General features: G+C 46.0%; 1 protein-coding gene across 1 annotated transcript in view; it reads left to right on the top strand.

Annotated features, from left to right (window-relative positions):
* The window catches only part of LOC306918158 (mannosyl-oligosaccharide 1,2-alpha-mannosidase IA-like), a gene marked incomplete at its 5' end in the record, with an annotated part of 75933 nt that overhangs the window by 37334 nt on the left and 16099 nt on the right, over window positions 1-22500 (top strand). The window contains 3 exons of the mRNA XM_079531039.1: window positions 11330-11453; window positions 11718-11811; window positions 14343-14458. Coding sequence (XP_079387165.1) covers window positions 11330-11453; window positions 11718-11811; window positions 14343-14458 — 334 coding nt within the window. The remainder of the gene's footprint in view (window positions 1-11329; window positions 11454-11717; window positions 11812-14342; window positions 14459-22500) is intronic.

Consider the following 22500-nt stretch of genomic DNA (forward strand, 5'->3'; position numbering starts at 1 on the left):
GACACTCCCACTCTAGACCGACAGCCAGTCAGGGCCGATCACTCCCTGACAGACACTCCCACTCTAGACCGACAGCCAGTCACTGCCGATCACTCCCCGACAGACACTCCCACTCTAGACCGACAGCCAGTCAGGGCCGATCACTCCCTGACAGACACTCCTACTCTAGACCGACAGCCAGTCAGGGCCGATCACTCCCTGACAGACACTCCCACTCTAGACCGACAGCCAGTCAGGGCCGATCACTCCCTGACAGACACTCCCACTCTAGACCGACAGCCAGTCAGGGCCGATCACTCCCTGACAGACACTCCCACTCTAGACCGACAGCCAGTCAGGGTCGATCACTCCCTGACAGACACTCCCACTCTAGACCGACAGCCAGTCAGGGCCGATCACTCCCTGACAGACACTCCCACTCTAGACCGACAGCCAGTCAGGGCCGATCACTCCCTGACAGACACTCCCACTCTAGACCGACAGCCAGTCAGGGCCGATCACTCCCTGACAGACTCTCCCACTCTAGACCGACAGCCAGTCAGGGCCGATCACTCCCTGACAGACACTCCCACTCTAGACCGACAGCCAGTCAGGGCCGATCACTCCCTGACAGACACTCCCACTCTAGACCGACAGCCAGTCAGGGCCGATCACTCCCTGACAGACGGGCCAGCTTCTCTAGGTGTCAATCATCACTCAGTCCACCTGCGGAGGATTAGGGAAAACACAGGTAACCACTCCCCCCACCCTGGTACTGTGTAGCCGATAACAACCACTCCCCCCACCCTGGTACTGTGTAGCCGATAACAACCACTCCCCCCACCCTGGTACTGTGTAGCCGATAACAACCACTCCCCCCACCCTGGTACTGTGTAGCCGATAACAACCACTCCCCCCACCCTGGTACTGTGTAGCCGATAACAACCACTCCCCCCACCCTGGTACTGTGTAGCCGATAACAACCACTCCCCCCACCCTGGTACTGTGTAGCCGATAACAACCACTCCCCCCACCCTGGTACTGTGTAGCCGATAACAACCACTCCCCCCACCCTGGTACTGTGTAGCCGATAACAACCACTCCCCCCACCCTGGTACTGTGTAGCCGATAACAACCACTCCCCCCACCCTGGTACTGTGTAGCCGATAACAACCACTCCCCCCACCCTGGTACTGTGTAGCCGATAACAACCACTCCCCCCACCCTGGTACTGTGTAGCCGATAACAACCACTCCCCCCACCCTGGTACTGTGTAGCCGATAACAACCACTCCCCCCACCCTGGTACTGTGTAGCCGATAACAACCACTCCCCCCACCCTGGTACTGTGTAGCCGATAACAACCACTCCCCCCACCCTGGTACTGTGTAGCCGATAACAACCACTCCCCCCACCCTGGTACTGTGTAGCCGATAACAACCACTCCCCCCACCCTGGTACTGTGTAGCCGATAACAACCACTCCCCCCACCCTGGTACTGTGTAGCCGATAACAACCACTCCCCCCACCCTGGTACTGTGTAGCCGATAACAACCACTCCCCCCACCCTGGTACTGTGTAGCCGATAACAACCACTCCCCCCACCCTGGTACTGTGCAGCCGATAACAACCACTCCCCCCACCCTGGTACTGTGTAGCCGATAACAACCACTCCCCCCACCCTGGTACTGTGTAGCCGATAACAACCACTCCCCCCACCCTGGTACTGTGTAGCCGATAACAACCACTCCCCCCACCCTGGTACTGTGTAGCCGATAACAACCACTCCCCCCACCCTGGTACTGTGTAGCCGATAACAACCACTCCCCCCACCCTGGTACTGTGTAGCCGATAACAACCACTCCCCCCACCCTGGTACTGTGTAGCCGATAACAACCACTCCCCCCACCCTGGTACTGTGTAGCCGATAACAACCACTCCCCCCACCCTGGTACTGTGTAGCCGATAACAACCACTCCCCCCACCCTGGTACTGTGTAGCCGATAACAACCACTCCCCCCACCCTGGTACTGTGCAGCCGATAACAACCACTCCCCCCACCCTGGTACTGTGTAGCCGATAACAACCACTCCCCCCACCCTGGTACTGTGTAGCCGATAACAACCACTCCCCCCACCCTGGTACTGTGTAGCCGATAACAACCACTCCCCCCACCCTGGTACTGTGTAGCCGATAACAACCACTCCCCCCACCCTGGTACTGTGTAGCCGATAACAACCACTCCCCCCACCCTGGTACTGTGTAGCCGATAACAACCACTCCCCCCACCCTGGTACTGTGTAGCCGATAACAACCACTCCCCCCACCCTGGTACTGTGTAGCCGATAACAACCACTCCCCCCACCCTGGTACTGTGTAGCCGATAACAACCACTCCCCCCACCCTGGTACTGTGTAGCCGATAACAACCACTCCCCCCACCCTGGTACTGTGTAGCCGATAACAACCACTCCCCCCACCCTGGTACTGTGCAGCCGATAACAACCACTCCCCCCACCCTGGTACTGTGTAGCCGATAACAACCACTCCCCCCACCCTGGTACTGTGTAGCCGATAACAACCACTCCCCCCACCCTGGTACTGTGTAGCCGATAACAACCACTCCCCCCACCCTGGTACTGTGTAGCCGATAACAACCACTCCCCCCACCCTGGTACTGTGTAGCCGATAACAACCACTCCCCCCACCATGGTACTGTGTAGCCGATAACAATGTGAGAACTCTAAATAGTAAATATAAATAGGCCCATGTCCAGGCATGGAACAGGGACCTGCCATACAAAGGCTATTCATAATATCTCACAACAATAACACTCATATATGATCCCCGATCATCACAGTAGCACTTTTCAAAAACAAGTTTACAAAGTGCTTCACATAAACAGGCAATTCAAATCAATCAACAAAATACAAAAATAATGAAAGACAAGATAAAAAGAGAAAGCAGAAACTGGATGTTCATTCAAACTCATTAAAAGCCTTTCTATAATAGTGGGTTTTTAAGAGTCTTTTAAAAGTGGACACTGAAGTGGTCTGTCTAATGTCCAGTGGTAGTTGGTTCCACAGCAGCAAAGGCTCTGCCACCTTGTCTAATGTCCAGTGGTAGTTGGTTCCACAGCAGCAAAGGCTCTGCCACCTTGCGTCACCAGCTTTGTGTTGGGGGGGTCAAGTCAAACTTTGTCTACTGATCTAAAATTACGGGAAGGTATGTTACATGGTGTCGCTGCTTCCTATTGGCCCCGACACACTGTAGGAGGTATGTTACATGGTGTCGCTGCTTCCTATTGGCCTCGACACACTGTAGGAGGTATGTTACATGGTGTCGCTGCTTCCTATTGGCCCCGACACACTGTAGGAGGTATGTTACATGGTGTCGCTGCTTCCTATTGGCCCCGACACACTGTAGGAGGTATGTTACATGGTGTCGCTGCTTCCTATTGGCCCGACACACTGTAGGAGGTATGTTACATGGTGTCGCTGCTTCCTATTGGCCCGACACACTGTAGGAGGTATGTTACATGGTGTCGCTGCTTCCTATTGGCCCCGACACACTGTAGGAGGTATGTTACATGGTGTCGCTGCTTCCTATTGGCCCGACACACTGTAGGAGGTATGTTACATGGTGTCGCTGCTTCCTATTGGCCCGACACACTGTAGGAGGTATGTTACATGGTGTCGCTGCTTCCTATTGGCCCCGACACACTGTAGGAGGTATGTTACATGGTGTCGCTGCTTCCTATTGGCCCCGACACACTGTAGGAGGTATGTTACATGGTGTCGCTGCTTCCTATTGGCCCCGACACACTGTAGGAGGTATGTTACATGGTGTCGCTGCTTCCTATTGGCCCCGACACACTGTAGGAGGTATGTTACATGGTGTCGCTGCTTCCTATTGGCCTCGACACACTGTAGGAGGTATGTTACATGGTGTCGCTGCTTCCTATTGGCCCCGACACACTGTAGGAGGTATGTTACATGGTGTCGCTGCTTCCTATTGGCCCCGACACACTGTAGGAGGTATGTTACATGGTGTCGCTGCTTCCTATTGGCCCCGACACACTGTAGGAGGTATGTTACATGGTGTCGCTGCTTCCTATTGGCCCGGCACACTGTAGGAGGTATGTCACATGGTGTCGCTGCTTCCTATTGGCCCCGACACACTGTAGGAGGTATGTTACATGGTGTCGCTGCTTCCTATTGGCCCCGACACACTGTAGGAGGTATGTTACATGGTGTCGCTGCTTCCTATTGGCCCGGCACACTGTAGGAGGTATGTTACATGGTGTCGCTGCTTCCTATTGGCCCCGACACACTGTAGGAGGTATGTTACATGGTGTCGCTGCTTCCTATTGGCCCCGACACACTGTAGGAGGTATGTTACATGGTGTCGCTGCTTCCTATTGGCCCCGACACACTGTAGGAGGTATGTTACATGGTGTCGCTGCTTCCTATTGGCCCCGACACTGGTATGTTACATGGTGTCGCTGCTTCCTATTGGCCCCGACACACTGTAGGAGGTATGTTACATGGTGTCGCTGCTTCCTATTGGCCCCCGACACACTGTAGGAGTTTTAAAGTTGTCGGCGAGTCATCAGATCGTCATGTATTTCACAGTCTTTTTTTTAAATCGTCTGTCATTATATCGTTGTGGCTTTCATTGGTCGCCGACTGGGCATCACACACTGCAAGAGTTCACCAAGATGCGATCCAGACCCGATATAGGCTACACATCATTTATATAGATATAGGATACACATCATTTATATAGATATAGGCTACACATCATTGATATAGATATAGGCTACACATCATTTATATAGATATAGGCTACACATCATTTATATAGATATAGGCTACACATCATTGATATAGATATAGGCTACACATCATTGATATAGATATAGGCTACACATCATTGATATAGATATAGGCTACACATCATTGATATAGATATAGGCTACACATCATTGATATAGATATAGGCTACACATCATTGATATAGATATAGGCTACACATCATTTATATAGATATAGGCTACACATCATTTATATAGATATAGGCTACACATCATTGATATAGATATAGGCTACACATCATTTATATAGATATAGGCTACACATCATTTATATAGATATAGGCTACACATCATTTATATAGATATAGGCTACACATCATTTATATAGATATAGGCTACACATCATTGATATAGATATAGGCTACACATCATTGATATAGATATAGGCTACACATCATTTATATAGATATAGGCTACACATCATTGATATAGATATAGGCTACACATCATTTATATAGATATAGGCTACACATCATTTATATAGATATAGGCTACACATCATTGATATAGATATAGGCTACACATCATTGATATAGATATAGGCTACACATCATTTATATAGATATAGGCTACACATCATTTATATAGATATAGGCTACACATCATTTATATAGATATAGGCTACACATCATTGATATAGATATAGGCTACACATCATTGATATAGATATAGGCTACACATCATTTATATAGATATAGGCTACACATCATTTATATAGATATAGGCTACACATCATTGATATAGATATAGGCTACACATCATTTATATAGATATAGGCTACACATCATTGATATAGATATAGGCTACACATCATTTGTTTTTTATTCCAATTAATTTTGACATCTCACGCACGTGCAGGATGCCGTGATACAAGCGTGAGTCCTCTCTCTCTCTCTCTCTCTCTCTCTCTCTCTCTCTCTCTCTCTCTCTCTCTCTCTCTCTCCGTGCATGCCACACACACAGGAACAGCCAGGCTACACGGTGTTGTTTGTGACAGCGTGTAGCCTGTATACCTGTATAGCCTACGTGGGTTAGGGTGATGTACATATATATATATATATATATATATATATATATATATATATATATAACCCTATATATAAGCTATATACACAGCGTATAGCCTACGTGGGCTGCAGCGAGACGTCTTCATTTTGCTGTGCTTTTATGCTAGTATTTTTGGGGACTGTTCTAACCCTAACCTAAAATAAATAATAAATAAATAAGTCATTCTAGGAGAGTCTAAATGTAAAATAAATCATTCTAGGAGAGTCTAAATGTAAAATAAATCATTCTAGGAGAGTCGAAATGTAAAATAAATCATTCTAGGAGAGTCTAAATGTAAAATAAAGGAGATGTAAATCTCAGTCTAGGTTTAAGGAGCATTGAGTCTAAATACAGGAAGTGGAAATAAGACCAGTTTTGGGTCAAGGACAGAAACACTGAATTAATAGAGCAAGACGCGCACACACACACACACACATGCACACACACGTGCACGCACGCACACACGCACGCACGCACGCACGCACGCACGCACGCACGCACGCACACACACACACACACATGCACACACACGTGCACACACGCACGCACGCACGCACGCACACACACACACACATGTGCACGCACATGTGCACGCACACACATGTGCACGCACACACGCACTCACGCGCACACACACATAAATGCATGCACGCACACACACACTGCTGTAACACACTTGAGACCATCCTGAGGCGATGCAGAAGATGGAAGAGCTTGGCATCTTGGGTATTCACACACACACACACACACACACACACACACACACACACACACACACACACACACACACACACACACACACACACACACACAGAGTGTGTACATGCATACGCATGTATGTTTTTTGTGTCCATATCAGTACGCCCAACAGATTGTTCCATGTGATAGAGAGGTCATCGTTGAATGAAAGATTGTTCCATGTGATAGAGAGGTCATCGTTGAATGAAAGATTGTTCCATGTGATAGAGAGGTCATCGTTGAATGAAAGATTGTTCCATGTGATAGAGAGGTCATCGTTGAATGAAAGATTGTTCCATGTGATAGAGAGGTCATCGAGGATAAAGATTGTTCCATGTGATAGAGACGTCATCGTTGAATGAAAGTTACACTAATATTTTAGAAATAGGTCAACAATACAAATGACGTTAGTTTTGTGAATTAATTTACTTTGTGCCCCCCCACAAAATTACCGGAACTACTTAATATTGACCAAAACCAGAGCAGAACTCCCACCACGGGACTCGGGCAATCAATCAATACAGTTGACCACTATATTAATGGCAAGTATTTCATACAACTCCCTTTAACCCATTTTGGGGCGGGAACCCCTTTTGGTGTTTAAAGCATTATGTTATACTTTTAGCTATTGAAAAAAATAGCAGACCTACAAGCTCGTAGCGCGGCACCGAGTGCCGCGCTACGAGCTTGTAGATCTGCTATTTTTTTAATGTCGTGAAAATGTGGTGCAAATCTTTGAATATATATTCTTTCGAACGTTTTTAACTCATATCTTTGCTTCTGGGGGGTTCCTGGAATAACATATTTTCAGATGGGGGTCGGCGGCCAATTACATATAATTTTTGGGGGTCCTTGACATGAAATATTGAGCACCACTGATACAGAAACATGAGGTATTAACCCTGTGAGAACCACTGATACAGAAACATGAGGTATTAACCCTGTGAGAACCACTGATACAGAAACATGAGGTATTAACCCTGTGAGAACCACTGATACAGAAACATGAGGTTTAACCCTGTGAGAACCACTGATACAGAAACATGAGGTATTTCAGAAAACTGTCAGGATTTAGAAGACTTTTAAATTTTGACGTCAGGCCTAAATGGGTTAATGCAAGTGGATGGGAAGAGGAATCCCATCATATGGTCATCATATGGACATACCTTTGAGACCACATCAGTGGTCATCATATGGACATACCTTTGAGACCACATCCGTGGTCATCATATGGACATACCTTTTAGACCACATCCGTGGTCATCATATGGACATACCTTTTAGACCACATCCGTGGTCATCATATGGACATACCTTTGAGACCACATCCGTGGTCATCATATGGACATACCTTTGAGACCACATCCGTGGTCATCATATGGACATACCTTTTAGACCACATCCGTGGTCATCATATGGACATACCTTTTAGACCACATCCGTGGTCATCATATGGACATACCTTTGAGACCACATCCGTGGTCATCATATGGACATACCTTTGAGACCACATCCGTGGTCATCATATGGACATACCTTTTAGACCACATCCGTGGTCATCATATGGACATACCTTTTAGACCACATCCGTGGTCATCATATGGACATACCTTTGAGACCACATCCGTGGTCATCATATGGACATACCTTTGAGACCACATCCGTGGTCATCATATGGACATACCTTTTAGACCACATCCGTGGTCATCATATGGACATACCTTTTAGACCACATCCGTGGTCATCATATGGACATACCTTTGAGACCACATCCGTGGTCATCATATGGACATACCTTTTAGACCACATCCGTGGTCATCATATGGACATACCTTTGAGACCACATCCGTGGTCATCATATGGACATACCTTTGAGACCACATCCGTGGTCGTCATATGGACATACCTTTGAGACCACATCCGTGGTCATCATATGGACATACCTTTTAGACCACATCCGTGGTCATCATATGGACATACCTTTGAGACCACATCCGTGGTCATCATATGGACATACCTTTGAGACCACATCCGTGGTCGTCATATGGACATACCTTTGAGACCACATCCGTGGTCATCATATGGACATACCTTTGAGACCACATCCGTGGTCATCATATGGACATACCTTTTAGACCACATCCGTGGTCATCATATGGACATACCTTTTAGACCACATCAGTGGTCATCATATGGACATACCTTTTAGACCACATCCGTGGTCATCATATGGACATACCTTTTAGACCACATCCGTGGTCATCATATGGACATACCTTTTAGACCACATCCGTGGTCATCATATGGACATACCTTTTAGACCACATCCGTGGTCATCATATGGACATACCTTTGAGACCACATCCGTGGTCATCATATGGACATACCTTTTAGACCACATCCGTGGTCATCATATGGACATACCTTTTAGACCACATCCGTGGTCATCATATGGACATACCTTTGAGACCACATCCGTGGTCATCATATGGACATACCTTTGAGACCACATCCGTGGTCATCATATGGACATACCTTTTAGACCACATCCGTGGTCATCATATGGACATACCTTTTAGACCACATCCGTGGTCATCATATGGACATACCTTTGAGACCACATCCGTGGTCATCATATGGACATACCTTTTAGACCACATCCGTGGTCATCATATGGACATACCTTTTAGACCACATCCGTGGTCATCATATGGACATACCTTTTAGACCACATCCGTGGTCATCATATGGACATACCTTTTAGACCACATCCGTGGTCATCATATGGACATACCTTTTAGACCACATCCGTGGTCATCATATGGACATACCTTTGAGACCACATCCGTGGTCATCATATGGACATACCTTTTAGACCACATCCGTGGTCATCATATGGACATACCTTTTAGACCACATCCGTGGTCATCATATGGACATACCTTTGAGACCACATCCGTGGTCATCATATGGACATACCTTTGAGACCACATCCGTGGTCATCATATGGACATACCTTTTAGACCACATCCGTGGTCATCATATGGACATACCTTTTAGACCACATCCGTGGTCATCATATGGACATACCTTTGAGACCACATCCGTGGTCATCATATGGACATACCTTTTAGACCACATCCGTGGTCATCATATGGACATACCTTTTAGACCACATCCGTGGTCATCCCTAACCCTACACACAGAATTCTGCAAATCCATTCTCCGTACCCAGCGAAAAACACCAAATAATGCATGCAGGGCAGAATTAGGACGATACCCACTCGTAATCAAAATAAAAAAGAGAGCACTTAAGTTCTACAACCACCTAAAAGAAAGCTACCTAGATGCACTCCATAACAAGGCACTCACACACAGCGAAACTCTAGAGAGATGCCCCCTCAGCCAGCTGGCCCTGGAACTCCGGACACAAACAGAGCCACGAGATAGAAAACCCATTGGACTAAACCAAATTATAAAACCGCAAAAGGAAAACTACACACACATTGGAAAGAAGCAACACAAAAGCAGAGTAAACTAGAATGCTATCTGGCCCTAAACAGAGAATACGCAGTGGCAGAATACCTGAGCACCGTGACCGACCCAAAACAAAGAAAAATCCTAACTAGGTACAGACTCAGTGAGCACAGTCTTGCGATCGAGAAAGGCCGTCATAGGCAGACCTGTATCCCGAGAGAAGACAGACTATGCACCCACTGCACACAAAATGAAGTGGAAACCGAGCTACACTTCCTAACCATCTGTCCATTGTACCAAGACATCAGAGACACATACTTCCCACAGATTACAACCACACACGGAGATTTTGAAAACATGACCAATGACAAAAAACTCCCATATCTGCTGGGCGAAGTACAACAAACAACACAGCAGCAAGATTTGTGAGTTGATAGGAGAAGGATATCAAACGGAACACAACCACCCTAAAGACTAATCATTGTGTATATTCCTGCACTATACCTGCATCCAGTGATCTTGGTACAATATAGAAATTGATCTATTGAAGATTCTGACGTTCAAATGTACATATTGTTTGTTTTGATTGTATTGATGTATTGTTGTATTGTGCTTTCTGCTTTGGCAATGTAAACGTATGTTTTCTCATGCCAATAAAGCCCTTTGAATTGAATTGAATTGTCTCCCCCTAGTGGCGTGGGGAGGAACTGGCCCTGGGCCTCATTCTGTGTGTCTAATGTCTCCCCCTAGTGGCGTGGGGAGGAACTGGCCCTGGGCCTCATTCTGTGTGTCTAATGTCTCCCCCTAGTGGCGTGGGGAGGAACTGGCCCTGGTCCTCATTCTGTGTGTCTAATGTCTCCCCCTAGTGGCGTGGGGAGGAACTGGCCCTGGGCCTCATTCTGTGTGTCTAATGTCTCCCCCTAGTGGCGTGGGGAGGAACTGGCCCTGGGCCTCATTCTGTGTGTCTAATATCTCCCCCTAGTGGCGTGGGGAGGAACTGGCCCTGGGCCTCATTCTGTGTGTCTAATGTCTCCCTCTAGTGGCGTGGGGAGGAACTGGCCCTGGGCCTCATTCTGTGTGTCTAATGTCTCCCCCTAGTGGCGTGGGGAGGAACTGGCCCTGGGCCTCATTCTGTGTGTCTAATGTCTCCCCCTAGTGGCGTGGGGAGGAACTGGCCCTGGGCCTCATTCTGTGTGTCTAATGTCTCCCCCTAGTGGCGTGGGGAGGAACTGGCCCTGGGCGTCGGGGGGGAGCAGCATTCTGGCCGAATACGGGACGCTCCATCTGGAGTTCATGCACCTCCACTTCCTGTCTGGAAACCCCCTGTTCAAGGAGAAGGTGAGACACGTTACCTGTCTGTCTGTCTGTCTGTCTGTCTGTCTGTCTGTCTGTCTGTCTGTCTGTCTTTATCCATTCACCCATTCACACACTGTATGTGTGCGTGCGTGTGTGCGTGTGTGTGTGTGCGTGCGTGCGTGCGTGCGTGCGTGCGTGCGTGCGTGCGTGCGTGCGTGCGTGTGTGTGTGTGTGCGTGCGTGCGTGCGTGCGTGCGTGCGTGCGTGCGTGTGTGTGTGGGCGTGTGTGTGTGTGTGCGCTCCTCAGGTGATGGCCATCCGTAAGGTTCTCTCCAGACTGGACAAACCTCAGGGTCTGTACCCGAACTACCTGAACCCTAACAGCGGACAGTGGGGCCAGCGTGAGTACGCACGCACGCACACACGCACGCAAACACGTCTGTATAAGGGGTTAATATAATAGTTAATATAAAGCCTGTTCATATAAACTATTACTGTTATTAAATTATTCATAGTCCAGTGCTGAAGAGGAGACCACCGAAATGGTGCTTAGTAAAAACAGAGAGGTGTGTTTGGGTGAGTCTCTTACCACCGCGGCTCAGTGACGTCATGTTGTAGTTTTAGTAAAAACAGAGAGGTGTGTTTGGGTGAGTCTCTTACCGCCGCGGCTCAGTGACGTCATGTTGTAGTTTTAGTAAAAACAGAGAGGTGTGTTTGGGTGAGCGGTGAGTCTCTTACCACCGCGGCTCAGTGACGTCATGTTGTAGTTTTAGTAAAAACAGAGAGGTGTGTTTGGGTGAGCGGTGAGTCTCTTACCACCGCGGCTCAGTGACGTCATTTTGTAGTTTTAGTAAAAACAGAGAGGTGTGTTTGGGTGAGCGGTGAGTCTCTTACCACCGCGGCTCAGTGACGTCATGTTGTAGTTTTAGTAAAAACAGAGGTGTGTTTGGGTGAGCGGTGAGTCTCTTACCACCGCGGCTCAGTGACGTCATGTTGTAGTTTTAGTAAAAACAGAGAGGTGTGTTTGGGTGAGCGGTGAGTCTCTTACCACCGCGGCTCAGTGACGTCATGTTGTAGTTTTAGTAAAAACAGAGAGGTGTGTTTGGGTGAGTCTCTTACCACCGCGGCTCAGTGACCTCATGTTGTAGTTTTAGTAAAACAGAGAGGTGTGTTTGGGTGAGCGGTGAGTCTCTTACCACCGCGGCTCAGTGACGTCATGTTGTAGTTTTAGTAAAAACAGAGGTGTGTTTGGGTGAGCGGTGAGTCTCTTACCACCGCGGCTCAGTGACGTCATGTTGTAGTTTTAGTAAAAACAGAGAGGTGTGTTTGGGTGAGCGGTGAGTCTCTTACCACCGCGGCTCAGTGACGTCATGTTGTAGTTTTAGTAAAAACAGAGAGGTGTGTTTGGGTGAGCGGTGAGTCTCTTACCACCGCGGCTCAGTGACGTCATTTTGTAGTTTTAGTAAAAACAGAGAGGTGTGTTTGGGTGAGCGGTGAGTCTCTTACCACCGCGGCTCAGTGACGTCATGTTGTAGTTTTAGTAAAAACAGAGGTGTGTTTGGGTGAGCGGTGAGTCTCTTACCACCGCGGCTCAGTGACGTCATGTTGTAGTTTTAGTAAAAACAGAGAGGTGTGTTTGGGTGAGCTCTATGAGGAGGATTTCAGTGTCATTTATGTGTTTTCATGGAAATGGAATTCTCCTTTGTGTGGACATACATCAATAGTTGGAGTGTGTGCGTGTGTATGTTTCTGTAACTCCAGTTACAGAAACACTGTCACATAGTCTTAATGGCTGCTATGTATAGAAACACTGTCACATAGTCTTAATGGCTGCTATGTATATAAACACTGTCACATAGTCTTAATGTCTTAATGGCTGCTATGTATAAACACTGTCACATAGTCTTAATGGCTGCTATGTATAGAAACACTGTCACATAGTCTTAATGGCTGCTATGTATATAAACACTGTCACATAGTCTTAATGGCTGCTATGTATATAAACACTGTCACATAGTCTTAATGGCTGCTATGTATATAAGGGAACAGAAACACTGTCACATAGTCTTAATGGCTGCTATGTATAGAAACACTGTCACATAGTCTTAATGGCTGCTATGTATATAAGGGAACAGAAACACTGTCACATAGTCCTAATGGCTGCTATGTATATAAGGGAACAGAAACACTGTCACATAGTCTTAATGGCTGCTATGTATATAAGGGAATGTACATTGCTAGGCACGACAGCATTGTTGACCTATTAGCTAAGGACATAGATTCATATGTTTCATCATCTGCCAAAATGTACAAGCACTCACGTGTTTCAACTGCCATGTTCATGCACAATAATGAAAATGATGCCTTTTCAGATGTCACATCTAATTCACCAGATATTGTTGTTGTTGATGAGGACAGTAGAGAAGTGACCATTTTGGAAGTGGCATGTACATTTGACCACAGTCTGGAAAAGGCATTCCTTACCAAGGTGCTTAAGTACCAGCGTCTTAAGGATGCTGTTATACAGCTTGGCTACAGATGTAAACTACTTGTGTTCATATTTGGAAGCCTTGGTAATGTCCATGAATCAGTCGTGAGGAGCCTGCAGATTGCAGGAATGCCCAATAAGCCGAGAGCTGATCAGGCATCGGCAAAATTCTGTTCAGTGTCTGCAATAAATGGCAGTCGACCATATATGGAGAAGGCGATGCTTCCTGTACCCGTGATCTGTATCCTGAAGCACTTGTTGTGTTCAAGAATTTCTTGTAAAATGTGAATGCAAATAAAGATGTTAAGTGTGTGTGTGTGTGTGTGTGTGTGTGTGTGTGTGTGTGTGTGTGTGTGTGTGTGTGTGTGTGTGTGTGTGTGTGTGTGTGTGTGTGTGTGTGTGTGTGTGTGTGTGTGTGTGTGTGTGTGTGTGTGTGTGTTTCAGATCACGTCTCAGTAGGTGGTCTCGGGGACAGTTTCTACGAGTATCTCCTCAAGGCTTGGATCATGTCTGACAAAACTGACGAGGAGGCGCGCACGCTTTACTACGACGCACTGCAGGTGCACGCACACACACACACACACACACACACACACATTTTAACCATTTATTTATGTCCACACAAAGGGTATGCATACAAGGACACAAATATTATAGGTGCATTAAAGTTACATCTGCAAAGTCATGGTATGTGTTTTCACTTTTCATGATACAACAGGCATGTCACACAGTACTCTATGGGTATAAGTAACAGCGTCTCCGCCATATATGACGGCTGCCAATTATAGCAGAGACACCACAATACTTTGCCAGCCTTTTTGCCTCCTTTTTGGGCATCCCAAGTTGTTGGAACCCTCTAACAACCAGTCTGTGCATATGCCCTAGGCTGCCAAATATAAAGACTAGGGCCGGGACTTTAACGCGTTAATTGAGATTAATTAACTACAGAAAAATTAACGCGTTAAAAAAATTAACGCATTTAATCGCACCTTTTTTTTCCACCGCGGAACGTTTCTCACTGGGTGCGTTTCTAGTAGTACTGAATAGGCTGCGGCACGAGCAGCAGTTGTTCACTCTACACTACAGGCTACAGCTCTATGCTACAGCTCCGTCAGAAAGCCCAAAGTCCAAACCCAAATGAGCCGCTTATATCGCTTTTGCTCCATGGATGGGACATTTAGATGTAAAAGCTATCGGATGGACGCGTGAATAGCAGCATGGCTGTGTGCAATGTCAGAGGGAAAAGATCCATTTATGACCAACGTTAGCTTCTATGCTAGGCTTGCTAGCTGCTTCAGTTTAACATGTCTCACAGACCACCGGAGACGCGCGGTGATTTCACCACAGCATGAAGCTGTCCTCGATGCGAAACATACTGAAGTAGCAAGTGGGTCAGCCCCAACCTCATGTGAAATGTTTCCCCCATAATAAAGTTGTTTTTATTTGTTCTAATGCCCCGCAATGTAAAGCACATTTGAGTATTCATATACACACTGAAGACACTATATAGGCACTTGCTGCTCTTGTTTATCTGTTGGGATAAAAAAGTTGTATTGCTTAAAGGGGAATACCACTCATTTTCAACATTTTTCTATGGAGTTGTGTGCACTGGAAATAATAAAGTCCCCCCATTATGTGTTGCCTATAGAACTGGAGGTCTGAAAAAAACTAACATTATGAAGTACATTTTTGTGATGTCACTGAGATGTACTTCATAATGTTACTGATTTTTTTCAGACCTCCAGTTCTAGGCAACACAGAATGGGGGGGACTTTCTTATTATATCCACACAACAACTCTAAGGTATATTAATGACAGTAAAATGTTGAAAATGAGTGGAATCCCGTAGTCACTATTCACTGGGATACCAAAACACATTTGAAAAAAAAGGTTTCTCACTGTTCTCGGGTTGAATATTGATATGCGATTAAAATGCGATTAATCGAGATTAATTAACTACAAAGCCTCTGATTAATTAGATTAATTTGTTTAATCGAGTCCCAGCTCTAATAAAGACAAATAGTCTGCACCTATAGCCCAGCTCTGAGATGTTATGTAGAAGTGGTTGGTATTTTATGACCTTGGTCATAAAGGCTTCCTCTAGGCTGTGGTCAAAGGTGCAGGCTATCTCCAATACAGACACTTCTCTGGACTCTTCATCAACCACAACAATATCTGGTGTATTAGCTGCTAGAGATGTAAAGGTATCTGAGTTATCATTGAGTTGGAACATGGATGGAATGACCCTGGAATGTTTGTACATTCTCACTGAAGATGCATGGTATTTTGATATATCCTTTGCTATGAGTTCCACTATTCTATCATGGCGTGCTATGTACATTCCTTTATATGCATAACATCCATTCAAGATGTGTGACAGTGTTTCAGTGATCTGTTCTGTGGTGTGGTGCAAGCAATGAGGGACCTGAGTGGTGGGGAACCAGATGGATAGATTGAGTCTGGTGGGAAGGACTTGTAGTCTGGCCTTAACTGTGAATGTGATAATGTCCTCATTGAGTGCAGTGTTCTTGATGAATGCGTGTGAAACGGAGTGATCAGCATGGGGAAGACATGCAAGCTTCCCTTGGAGTTTTAGTCCAGTGTTGTTGTTGTTGGTGCTGGTGTACATCCATGAGGACTCGTCTGGCACCTGTAGCTGTTAGCAGGTGACTGTGTCCAGCATAGGTGACCGTTGCCCTGACCTGGGTGAGGGGGTCAGTTATGATATCCTCGGAGACCCTCACAGTCTCTGAGTCAGACCGCACCCACTCCAGGGACACTCCAGTACGGACACAGAGGTCATTTAGGTCTAGGCCAGTCCGACCAAACCCCAAAGCCAGCGGAACGGGTGTCCAGTTTCCCGTTGGGTTTCCTCCGGAAGCCAAGGAAGTGTGGCTCTAACTCCCTGGCCAGTGGGACCTTACGCCTCCTTAGGTCCAGGAACAGGGAGGATCGAGCCAGCTCCCTAACATCCTTGTCGTTGTTTAACATTTTTAAGAGGTGAGAAATCCTCATGCTGGTGTAGATCCATTCCACGTTTGGGACTCCCAGCCCTCCCTCCCACTGTGGATGAAAAATGATGTCGCGGGTGCTGTGTGAGTTTAGTCCAAACCATTTTCGCACTAGGCTCACTGTTTTGTCATTCATCTCACACAGACCTTTCTGTTGAATGTGGACATTAGAGAACAGGTGTTGAACTTTGGAGAGCGCCACCTGTCTGATTGCTTCCAACTTCATAGTCAGGGGCAGTGGACACCTGTCAATCAGGTCCAGCCGAGATGTAAAATCAGACAAGATGTTGTTGACCTGCTCCTTCCATTCTCCTGCGATGTTGATTTTATGTCCAAGGTAGTTGTATGTCTCATGGAGAGCGTATACACGTAGGGGTTTCGAGGCTATGGTGAAAACTGGGGGTGTGTCTGTTTTGGAGTGGTACCACCGGTTCCCTCCACTCCTCCTTTCGTACAAGACAGCACATTTCGTGTTTTTGACCTCTAGGCCTGACCATTCTAAAAAGCGGTCCGTCCTGGAGAGCATGTTTTTAATTGTGCTCTCTTCCCTAGAGGCCAAGGAAATGTCATCCGCGTATCCCTGTACAGGGTTGGGGGAGATCACACCGTGGGGGGCACACTGACACATCCACTTTATCCATTGGTTGGTGGCAATAATAAAATGTACTGCGCTCCATGGACAGCCAGTTTTAATGCCTATCTGTAGTGGTGTTGGCTGGGTTAGATCTTTCCCACATATTACCTGAATAAAGGAGCCCCTGTAAACATTTTTCACAATGTCAATAAACATCTGGGGCAGCTGTATTTCCTCCAGTGATTGAATCATGACTTTGTGGCTTAATGTTCCAAAGGCGTCTCTGAAGTCAAGGAAAACACAGTACAGTTTACAAGACTCATGCTTAAAGTCATCTATTCCTGTTTTGAGGCTAAAAACATGCTCATTCATGCCCTGCCTGTTGATGTAAGCCTTCACTCGTAGTCTATCAGAATGATAGACTACGAGTTCTGTCAAGAACACACACACACACACACACACACACACACACACACACACACACACACACACACACACTAGGGCAGTGGTGTCAAACTCATTTTGGGGCAAGGGCCACATTGCGCGAAAGGTGACTTGATGAGGGCCGTGGCCAGTTGCAGCTCACGTGCGTTGACTTACACAGTTGTCACTTGGCTTTGTCTAGACTGTTTATTGACATAAATTGACTTTATTTGTATTACAGTTGTAGGCTACAAGACGTTTGGTATGAGAGGTGGAAAAAAGACCCAATAAACCACTCGAAAATAGTTAAAATCATTAATCATCATTATTTTATCAAAATGTAGCCATCATTACATCTCTTTGCTCGTAAATCAAAGAACGACTGACATAGAAACATAGCTTTTTCAGAAAACTGTCAGGATGTAGAAGACATTTTTAGAATCTGATCTCAGGTCAAAATGGTTTAAGAACCTAACTGCAGCTGTGTGTGGCTCTCAGCGGTGTCCCACTATTGGCTGGCTGAAGTTGAACTGCTCTGTCAGAGAAGTAACAGGAAGTTGAACTGCTCTGTCAGAGAAGTAACAGGAAGTTGAACTGCTCTGTGTCAGAGAAGTAACAGGAAGTTGAACTGCTCTGTCAGAGAAGGTTCAGGTTCATTTATTTGTTTGTCCCTGAAGGGCGATTTGGTTTACAACAAAGCATAACAGGCAGACACATGAATCACATAAAACACAGTAAAAAGAGCATGGTACACATAATGGTACACAAATAAAACAGTTCAAGGTTTCAGTGTAACAAAGGAAATTCATAACGGCGACAAAGTTACCTCCTCTCCTATCGTCATTTAAGGCCTGGATAGACACAGGCAGGCACGAAGGAGAATTTATACCCGTTACTTTTGGCCCCTGGAACCTTTAGGCGAAGGCCGGAAGGAAGCAGCCTGTACTCAGAGCTGAGGGGATGGGAGTTGTCCGAAGAAATGGACTTGGCTTTCTTAAGCACCTGGTTTTTAAAGACATGATCCAGGCTACTGAAATTTACTCCTGCTATTTTTGAGGCCGTTCGCACAATCCTACCAAGCTGGTTTTTGTCCTTTATGTTCAGGTTTCCGTACCAGCAAATAATGGAGAAGGATATAATTGACTCAATAAAAGCACTGTAGAACAGTTTCATTAGAGATTTATCCACCTGAAATTTGGCGAGCCTCCTAAAACAAAAGAGGCGTTGTTGGCCTTTCTTACACAGCAGATCACAGTTGACATGGAATTTCAGCTTGCTGTCAAATGTGGTGCCCAAGTATTTGTAGGTGGTCACCAGGTCAACTTGCTCACCATGGACAACACTGCTCTGGGGAACTGGGGGGGATCTTCTAAAGTCAACACACATCTCTTTGGTTTTTGAGACATTTAGTTGGAGAAAAGCATCCCCACACCAAGAGAGGAAGTCATCAAGTATTTGGCCGTGGCCAACTTCATTATCACCAAGCAAGCTGACTATGATTGAGTCGTCAGCGTACTTGATAATAAATCTGTTGGCGTGGCGACTCACACAATCATTTGTGTATAAGATGTACAAGAAGGCAGACAGTTAGTAGGCTGGATAAGATTCCATTGACTTTTACCTGTTGAGATCTATTTGTGAGAAAGTCTAGGATCCAGCCTACAAGACCCACATCTAGACAGAATAGATGTATAAGTTTGTCCGCCAGAACATGAGGCTGTATTGTGATAAATCTACAAAGAGCAGCCTGGCGTGCTTCTTACTGCCTAAATGCTTATATAGAAGGTTCAATAAGGTCGATGAGGCGTCTTGCACACCTCTCCTGGTTCTGTAGGTTCAATAAGGTCGATGAGGCGTCTTGCACGCCTCTCCTGGTTCTGTAGGCAAACTGAAAGGGGTCTAACATAGACTCAGTTTTCACCAGGAGCTCAGTTTTCACCAACTTTTCAAATTGTTTCATAACCAGAGAGGTCAGGGCAACAGGTCGGAAATCGTTCAATTCCATTGGTTTCTTTATTTGGGCAACAGGTACCACTATGGACTGTTTCCAGAGAGAAGGCACCTTCTGCAGGGAGAGGGACACATTAAAGATAAAAAATGGGGCCTCGCTGGTCAGCACATGTTTCAGCGCCCGCTGAGTTTATCAGGGCCAGGACTTTTCCTGGGTTGACACCTCTTAAAGCACTTGGTTACGTCAGTTTCATTAAAAAAGGGATTCAATGGAGGGGCCGACGTGAGACTATTCCTAATTTCGTTGTGTTTGACCGTATAGTCATGGGCATCAAACCTACCATAAAAGTTATTTAGGTCCTGAGCCAGCTCTACATCAGAAGTGTAGCCAGTGAGCTGAACTTTACTGCTGCCACAGTCCTTCATCCCTGTGATTATTTTCATGCTGTCCCAAGCAGATCCTAAATTATTCATTTTGAGCTGAGACTCAATTTTTTGCATGCCCTGATTTCACGTTTAATTTCCTTCTGAATGTCAAACAGGACTGCTCTGTTCCTTATTGTACAGTAGTGTTTTCAGTGTCTTAGAGACCCACGGTTTGCTATTGGGATAGACTCTTACAGTTTTATCCGGAATAACAATATTTTAACAATATGCCACCCAACTGCTCACAACGTCTGTTAACTCATCAATGTCATTAGAGGATTCCTTGAACATATCCCAGTCGGTCGCCTCCAGGCAACCCTGTAAAGTGAGGCATGCATTTTCATTCCAATCTTTTACCTGAAAGGTCTGCACTTTACCTCGCTTCAATACAGTGCGGTAGACGGGGATAAGGTTAATGCAATTGTGATCAGACCGAGCCTAGGGGTGGAAGAGGGATCGATTTATAAGCACCTTTAATATTTCCATAACACAAATCTATGATTTTGTTATTTCTGGTAGGGCAATTGACATATTGATAAAAGTCTCTCAGTGTGCTTTTCAGGGTACAGTGGTTCATGTCTCCAAGGATAAAGTTAGGTGAGTCAGGGGAAATGGAACGTAGCTTCTGTGTGACTTGGTAGATGAGCTCGCATGCTTTAGTTTAATTTGCCCTTGGGTGTATGTACACAAGAGTCAGGAAAATCTGGGGGAATTCCCGCGGCAGATATGGAGGGCGCAGTGAGACAGATAGCAGCTCAATGTCAGCAGTACAAAGTTTCTCCCGGACGATGATAGATTTGCACCAACGTTCATTAATGTACAAGCATACCCCCCCGCCGGTTGACTTGCCTGTTGCGGCGGCGTCTCTATCTAGCCGGATAGGCGCGCCGGAACCGTCCATCTGTAGGTCCCCGTCAGAATCCCTCTCAGACAGCCAGGTCTCTGTGAAAGCTAGGATGCAGGCGTCTCTGAAGTCATGGCTGTAGCGGGCTTGTGCTTGGAGCTCGTCGGTCTTGTTTCTCAGTGATTGAGCGTTGGAGAGGATAATAGATGGTAACGGGATACGAGAGAGCGGCTGAGTTTTCATCCTCAGACGAGCGCCGCCTCTTCTTCCCCGTTTCCTAATCCCGCGAAGTCGTCCTCTAGGGAGGTCCTGAGAGTCCCTAGTCGCTTGAGTAACATCAAAGTTTGACAGCTTCAAGTCAGCTGGTGAGTGTGTACCGGTATTCCACCGGAGGAGCAGCTCTCTGCCGTACTGGAGTCGAGGTGCCCGGTCGGGAGACTTGAGCGTGTTGCCAAGATTCCAGGCTTGGTCAAATACTAGCCATGCTAGTATAATGGCGTGGAAATCCATTTTTCTCCACAACCAATGTCACAAGTCACCGAGCACTGGGAGAGTGAGTCCCGTATCGCTAGTGCAGCAGTGTCGCTAGCACAGCTAGCTGTCACTGAGTGACAGCTGTCAGTGACAGCCTGACATTAGACTGTCACAGAGAAAGAGAAGCTTAAAAGCCACAACAGACTTAAAGTTGGTGTGCACAGTCGGTAAATGAACACTTTGATACACTCAAACGTATAAACTGTTCCCATAAACACACACAAAATAAACAACGAAAAATGTGAACAAACGCTGCCGGTCACAACTGCTGCTGGTCGCTGCATGAGCATGCGCCCTGATGCTGAGTGCATAGTCATAGAGAAGAACTGCTCTGTGTCAGAGAAGTGTAGCACCCCGGTACCGTCTTAAAGGGAATAACGGGGCGTTTGAGTTCGTTAACTTAACCTCTGTATAACCATGTATTTATAGAATAAACCACAAGGCTGAATAACTTTACATTAACTGCAAACTAGCAGATCTACAAGCTCAATATACCGATTTTTAAGAAATATACCAGACCACACTTTAAATGTAAATCAGATTTACTGATAGGGTTATTAGGTTATTTGTTTTTACAAATGTGTTTTAACCCTTTTTAAAGTGGTAAGAAAATAATAAAAACATGAAATATGCAATACAGTAGACGATACAATACAAGAATGGTAAACCCTTTGTAAAGCTCTCTCATTGTAAAATAGCATAAAAATAAAGCATGATTTTAAAACAAAATGTGAGACACCAAAGGAGTTTATAAATGATAGCCAATAGGCCTATGGTCGAATATGACATCAAGGCATTTAATAGCAACTCAAGTAGTAAGTTGCTAGCCCGGTACTCCAG

Source organism: Electrona antarctica, assembly GCF_951216825.1.
Source record: "Electrona antarctica genome assembly, contig: scaffold_120, whole genome shotgun sequence".
Lineage (NCBI taxonomy): Eukaryota > Metazoa > Chordata > Actinopteri > Myctophiformes > Myctophidae > Electrona > Electrona antarctica.